At 33.9% G+C, this 7,749-nt stretch overlaps 1 protein-coding gene across 1 annotated transcript; it reads left to right on the top strand.

Moving 5' to 3' along the window:
* The first annotated feature begins 2,191 nt into the window (after positions 1-2,191).
* Positions 2,192-4,297, top strand: LOC141693936 (uncharacterized). Its single transcript, XM_074499126.1, has 5 exons — positions 2,192-2,306; positions 3,046-3,290; positions 3,393-3,455; positions 3,596-3,745; positions 3,833-4,297. The coding sequence occupies exons 1-5, from the start codon at positions 2,192-2,194 to the stop codon at positions 4,295-4,297; spliced, it is 1,038 nt and encodes a 345-aa protein (XP_074355227.1).
* Positions 4,298-7,749: the final 3,452 nt, after the last annotated feature.

Genomic DNA, 7,749 nt, shown 5'->3' with positions numbered 1-7,749 from the left:
ACACAGCTTTAACAGTAGCTAAAGTCTTCCTGGATATTATCTTTCATTTATATGGCTACCCAAAAACCATAATCTCAGACCGAGACAAAATATTCACAAGCCTGTTTTGGTCAGAATTCATGAAGTTACTAGGAGTTCAAGTGAAGCTTTCTACTGCCTACCACCCACAAACGGACGGCCAAACAGAAGTGCTCAACCGATGTCTGGAGACGTATTTGCGTTGTATGTGCCATGAGACCCCCAAGGAGTGGACTAATTGGCTTCCCTTAGCAGAATTCTGGTATAATTCTAATTTCCACACTGCCATTAGGAAGACTCCGTTTGAAATGGTGTATGGACAACCGCCTCCAATTCATAAACCATACATTTCTGGGTCTAGCCTGATCGGAAATGGTAGACAGATGCTTACAAGCCAGAGAGAACACCATCCAGTTGTTGAAAAATAATCTACACAAGGTAAAAAATTGGATGAAATAACAAGCTGACAAGAAATGTTCAGAAAGGTAGTTTGAGGTGGGCAACTGGGTCTATCTCAAATTACAACCGTACCGGCAGACCTCGGTAACAAATCGACCTCATCAGAAGCTTGCCCCAAAGTACTTTGGACCTTATCCAGTACTAAAAAAATGGGAACTGTGGCTTACACCTTGCAGCTGCCAGCAACATCAAGGATCCACCCCACCTTCCATGTATCACTCCTGAAACTGCATCATGGTCCCATTCCAACCAGCCTGGACACTTCTCTCCCTGATAGATATGATACCAATAGTTAATGCCCGCCTAAATTGCCCGTTAAGGTCCAAGAAGTTTGAACAGTGAAAAAAAAGAATGTCGCACAAGTGCAGTGGCTCATTTTATGGTCCCAAAGACCACCAGAGGAGGCTACGTGAGAGGATGCTCAGTCAATTATGCAGCAGTTTCCTCATTTTGATCCTTGGGGTCAAGGATCCTCTGCACAGGGGAGTATTGATACATTACAGGGAAATGCAAGTATACGGGCTGACTCAGCTGATGGGGACAGCCAAATCAACCCTGTAGCAGTGACATGGCAGGAAAAGAATAAAGGAAGTGAAGGAGGGACCACTTTACTTGCATAACAACCTATCAGGATGCCATTTACATTTCTTGTCAATTTTAGTAGCATTTCATTTCATGAAAAGCAGGGGGACAATATATAGTACATGAGGTGGTATAGTTTGTTTTTATGCTAATTTATCATGTTGTTGCTCTCTCTCTCTATCTTATCCTGTAACTAGCCAGAAATACACTTATCAGAATTGCCTTTTTATTTGGCTGATTTTCTTGGTTATTTCTCCAATCTTCATTTCTGTAAAAGAGATCAGATTGGTTTAAATATATTTATCATTTTCCAGTACTTGTTATTTAAATTCTAAAACCCACATCAAAAGTTAATTTTGGTTCAAAGCTTCAGACTAATGAGGGTACTGTAACGAAGGAAGCTGATATGCACAAGGTACTTTTGGATTATTTCAGGGGTGTGTTTGGTAAACAAGATACCAGACTATCGGTGACTGAGAAAATATGGATCGACTTGTGACAGATAAACAAAATGCCTCCCTAATAACTGAGTTTTCTTTTGATGAATTTACTAAGGCCGTATGCATCCTGATAAAGTTTTAGGACCTGACAGCTTAAACCCGGCTTCCTTTCCATAATTTTGGCCGGGTTTTGGTAGATATGTTTTTGAAACTTGTAAAGGATGGCTCATCCAGTGTAGATTCCCTGCTAATCTGAATGCTACAAATGTTGTCCTTATTCCTAAAAAGGAAAATGTTGATCGAATGACAGATCTTCGGCCTATTTTCAATTGTAATTTGCTCTACAAGATACTTGCTAAGGTCCTGGCTAATAGACTTAAAGTAATCCTTCCTGAAAATTATTTTTGAGAACCAATCTGCGTTTGTGCCTGGAAGAAATGTTACTGATAACGTGCTTGTGGAATTTGAAATCATTCATCACATAAAGAGAAAGCACTCTGGTGGTGCAGGTGAAGTAGAACTTAAACTTGATATCAGCAAAGTATATAATAGGGTCGATTGGGATTTTTTGAACGCAAGAATGCATTTAATGGGATCTGTTCGTAGTGGATTCAGTGGGTAAAGATGTGTGTAAGAACAGTGAATTATTCTTTTTGCTTCAATGGATCGGTAATAGATCTTTTAAAGTCGAAATGGGGGTTGCGTCAAGGGGATCGTCTTCCCCCGTATTTGTTCTTATTTTGTGTGGAGAGGTTGTGAGGAGATATAAAGCAAGCAGAAGATTGCAGTTACATTCATGGTTGCAAAGTAAGTCGTTCATCTCCGCCTATTACACATCTTTTATTTGCTGATGATAGCTTTTTAGTCTTTAGACCTGATCATGGGGAAGCAAATAAAATTAAAGAGATCCTTAATTCTTATAAAACTTCATCTGGCCAAGCTATTAATTATGATAAATCAGGGGTGTTCTTCAGCTCTAATGTCCGCAGAGATAAACAACTGGAAATTATGAATGTGCTAGGGGTAACAAATGATTTTTCTACTGGGATTTATCTGGGATTACCTTCACTAGTAGGCAAGTTGAAAACTTCTGTGTTCAGTTTCTTGGAGGACAAAATATGGAAAAGAGTTAAGGGGTAGAATATGAAGCTTTTATCAAAAGCTGGCAAGGCCGTCCTGTTAAAAAATGTGGCCACTGCTATTGCTTCGTATTGCATGTCATGTTTTTTGCTCCAAAAGAAATTATGCCAGGAAATTGAGCGCATTCTTAATGGTTTTTGGTGGAGTTCTTCATCTACAACTACTAAAGGAATTTGATGGATGTCATGGGATGGATTGAGCAATACAAAAGCAAAAGGGGGGTTAGACTTTCATATCTTATACGTTTATAATTTAGCAATGCTGGGGGAAAATGTGTGGAACTTCATTCACAAAACTTAATCATTAGCTGCTCGGGTGTTTGAGTCCAGGTACTGTCCCAAATCTCATATCCTAAATGCAACTTGAGATGGAGGATCCAGTTTTGTTTGGTCTAGTATATTTGCAGCAAAGGAGGAATTAAAGAGAGGTTTCAAATGGGTGGTGGGAAATGGTTGGGATATCATGGTAGCTAAAGATCCTTGGGTTACAGGGAAAAATGGTTTTATGATTGATGTTGTTTCAAATATTGATAGCAATATGAAGGTGGCTAATTTATTTTATCAAAACACTGAAGGTTGGGATAGGGAGAAAGTCATAAATTTGTTTGATGAAAGTGATGCAGAAGCCATTTTGCGTATGCGGATTCCTCAGGTTAGTATAGATGACACAATGTCTTGGATTCACAACAAAAATGGTTAGTATACTGTTAAATCAGGTTACAGTTACAGGTTGTGGCATGAAAATAATACACAGCAACTGCCTAATGAGAGTTCTAATGGTTGGAGAAAAATTTGGAAGATGCAGATTCCATCCAAGGTAAATTTTTTCGAAGGAGATTTTATAGAAATAATATTCCTGTTTGATCCACTCTACAAAGAAGACGTATTGTGGTCCCTCTCATTTGTCCAATGTGCACCATGAATAAAAAGTTTTTAAATTGTGAGGTTGGCTCACAGTGTTGGCAATATGCAGGTTTTTCTTTTAATTTGTGGGAGGTTGATGATGTGTCAAATTGGTTAATTAACACATTGGCGGCTGGAAGTCACGACCAAACTACTAAATTAGCCATGATTCTCTGGGCCATCTGGTTCTTTCGTAATAAAAAGGTATTGGAAGAGAAGAATATCACTCCTGATTTTGCAGTAGATTAGGGTTTGAAGTAGCTTCATGACTGGAAAAAGGCTGTGTCCCAGGTTCAGAATCTCTATCAAGTGCATACTTCATCTAACAACAAAGAGAATGTTAAATGGGTTAGACTAGATCGAGGAAAGTACAAAGTTAATGTTGATGCAGACATTGTTAAAGGGTCGATAAGTTTCACCATAGGAATGCTCCTTAGAGACCACACTGGTTTCTTCTTGGTGGGTAGAACTATAAAGCTTAACAGGCCAGTTTCGGTTATGGAAGCGGAGACAACTGGTATCGAAGAAGCTATGGTATGGATTACTTCAAAAGGCATCACTGACATCTGCATTGAGTCTGATTCTCTCTTGCCAGTTCAAGCCATCAACGGTACTACAGTGTTCCAATCGGAGGTTGGCCATAGTATTAATGTTTGCCGATCAATTTTAGCCGTTAGAATTGATATCTACGCTCAACATGTTAGAAGATTAGCAAATAGGGCATCCCATTATTGGCATGTATCCCATGTGAGCTAAATTCACTTATAAATGTTATGAATCTTTCGCGAAATATGTTGGATTCGGTGATATGTGATGCATATTTTGAGTAATGAAATGTCTGTTTTCTTAAAAAAAAGTTGTCATAATTTATTTTTCTTTTTTCTATTTTGAATATGTTAGTAGTAACTTATTTTTCTTCTATTTCGAATAAGTTTAAATAAGTTTTAATTATTATAAGTCTTTTCCATTTCGAATATATTAGTAGTAATTTATTGTTCTTTTTATTTTGAATAAGTTAAAATAAGTTTTAATTAATATAGGTCTTTCCAAACCTAAAATTTGGGACTTTACACTCGAGAGCCGACAACCTGCAAAATTAAATAAAAAAAGAACGTTACGGTAACCAATATTAAAAATTTGTACATGGAGGGTCTATCGTCCTCTCTACCTCCCATGGCCATGGGTTTTTTCTAGCTGTTTGCATGCAAATATTTTCTTTTTACAAATATGGCTTGTAACCTTACAAAGTAGTATTGTTCTTATTAATTCTCGGGGTGAGCGAGGATCAAACCGAGCCCTGGGACAACAGGGACGACAGAGGATAAACTCTTAATCACTTGAGCTATCTAAATATCATACATCTTCGAAAAATCTTCATTTATATATAGTTATTATAATTTAGTTTTCTTTTTATTTCGAATATGTTAGTAGCAATTTTTTTTTCTATTTTGAATAAGTTACAATAAGTCTTAAATTTTATAGGTCTTTCCTTACCTAAAATTTTGGACTAAAGTAGGAATGTGGTGGTACATGCCATTTTCTAGAAATGCTGGTCATAATAGTAGAACATGGGGATAAAAATGGTGGGATATTTTATTCTCATGAAATAAATTATTTGCCCATGTGTTTACTGAATATAAAAAAAATATTGTTAATGGAAAACAATCCTGGGTCTACTCATTCACAAATATATCTCCATAACACTATACCAAGTTGTCACTTGTGTTTTTCAATATATATATAATATGTGTGTGTCGTTTTATATTAAGATATCACATTTAACTTTAAACATCAATTATTGGACTATTTTTAGAATTAATTTTAACAAATTGAATTAAATATAAGTTTAAAAATAATATATTAACAAATCAATATTTTATTTATTAATCATTTCTAAGGTTTAAAATGTATTTTAAACCTTTTTAGGTAAACTAAATTATACTAATTTCTATTAAAATTTATTGAAAAAAGAATAGCAGCCTGCCCTTTGTAATAGAATAAAGAATTCCGGTTCGGCCCGGAAAAGCGTTGACAACATCGTGTTTGGTAGGAATGTCTTAAGAGCTTTTTTTAAGGATATTTTCAGTCCTTTGCTCTAACCACATACACACACAAACACACAGTATATAAAGTTAGTGTACTTCATTTGAATAATAATTTGACCCATTTTAAAAAAAACAAATACTTGAAATACTTTAGCTTTATTTAAATTTGAAATATGGACCATTTTTTGAAAAATATTCATCATTCGACTATGTGAATCGATTCACTGTGTAGATTTAATCAATTTAAATTACGAGCTCGACGAAGACATCTTTTCATTATGGTTAAATGCTTCTAATGTCCTATATCAATAAAATATGTTTGATATTTTTACACGATCAATTCAATAACTAATATGTATTGACATGTCAATAACTTTAGCTTTATTTTTTTGGCTACACATGCATGGAATTTTACAAGAGTCGTTAAAAAATGTGTGCTTGGCGGCATAAGTTATGCACCTAGTTGATTTTGATGTGGTGTCTAATCTATCAGATCAGATAAAAAAATCGGGGTTAGGTTAGGTTGGAACCCCATATGAATCTTAGTACGGTCCTCAATCCCGACATGTTGGAGAAATGGAAGGGAATTGAAGAAGATTCCTTTCATGTGGGTTGGTTTATCATAGGGGTAATATATTCACAAGGTACAATTCGCTTAAAGAGATGGATTAAAAGTTTATAAAATAAGTGTTTTCATAATTGGTCGTGGATGATAAAGCTTGTTTCTGATGTTATAATACAAGTGATTTTGTTTGAAGTCAATATTATATATGTAAATTATATATATATATATATATATATATATATATATATATAATTGCATGAGCACACAATGATTTGCATAATACTAACAGGTCGAGACTGTGGTTTATCACATGGGCTAATTAAAAAGGTTTGTACGGGTTTCTATCCAAGCATTGTATAATTTTTCATATGGGCTAATACAGTGATTTGCTTACGACCCGGTGTGATGCCAGTAAAGTTTTTTTTTAAATAAAAGTAAATCTTTTGTCTTTCTCCTTGATAAAATCTAAGAACAAAACTTTATATATAATTTATTGTTACCTTTTTTCTTATTTGTTAAATATATTTACAAGATTATTTGTGGAGTTAATTTAAACAAATTGAATTTAAATACAAGTTCAAACATAATATATTTTGTGAGGAAGTAACATAATACATTAACAAATCATTAATTTTTTATTAATCATTTTTAATTGTAAAAATTTATTTTAAACCTTTTTTATAGTAAATTCTACAAAATCCTTTATAAAATATACCAAAAATATAATTTCATATATAAGTATGTGTGTGTGTATTACAATTATAAAAAGTCGGTGTACTTCAGATCAATTCGAAAGCATAGTTTGACTCAATTTTTTTTAAGAAAAATTTGAAATACTTCAGGTTAATATAAATTTGGAACCTAACCTATTTTTTAAAAAAAATACTTCTCATTTAGCTATATGAACAGATTTACTGCGTAGGTTTAGTCAATTTAAATTACCAGTTCGACAAAGACATCTGATCAATAAGATGGAATGCTTAAAATTTCTTATATCAATAAAATGTCTTTAATATTATTTATAAAATTAATTCAATAACTCATATGTGTCAAATTTATTAACTTATCAAAGATGAGTTATTATTTTCTGGACTTGACATACATGAAATTTGACATAAGTATTCACAAAATTTGTTGATCACCCAGATTTTCAAGATGCGTGCTTGCCGATAAAAATCGTGTCAAATTTATTAACTTGATCAAAGATGTGTGCTTGCCGACAAAATCTGTGGACCCAGTTGATTTAGATGGCCTCTAACCTATCAGATCAGATAAAAGAGGTGGGGTTGAAAATGAACAAATATTATTATTTAATAAGTATATGTAAAAAGGTTGAAATTATTTACGAATAAAAGCCGACAATGATTAAAATAATGCTACGTTGATCCTTATACCAGAAAATAATCCGTCTGGCATATATCAAACACGACCAACACTATAACATATTTTAAAATACATATGTCTCAATTGATGTACCTATATTGTTAACTACATGTCGCTGCCATGAATATAATAACCTTGTATTGACACTTTAATACGAGATCACTGAAGTTGGATGGAGACATGTCGATTTAAAATACAACAAGTTTCAATTACCT

This window comes from Apium graveolens, chromosome 2 (assembly GCF_009905375.1).
Source record: "Apium graveolens cultivar Ventura chromosome 2, ASM990537v1, whole genome shotgun sequence".
NCBI classification, from domain to species: domain Eukaryota; kingdom Viridiplantae; phylum Streptophyta; class Magnoliopsida; order Apiales; family Apiaceae; genus Apium; species Apium graveolens.
The sequence above is the reverse complement of the archived record's forward strand: the minus strand, read 5'-3'. Positions and strand labels throughout refer to the sequence as shown.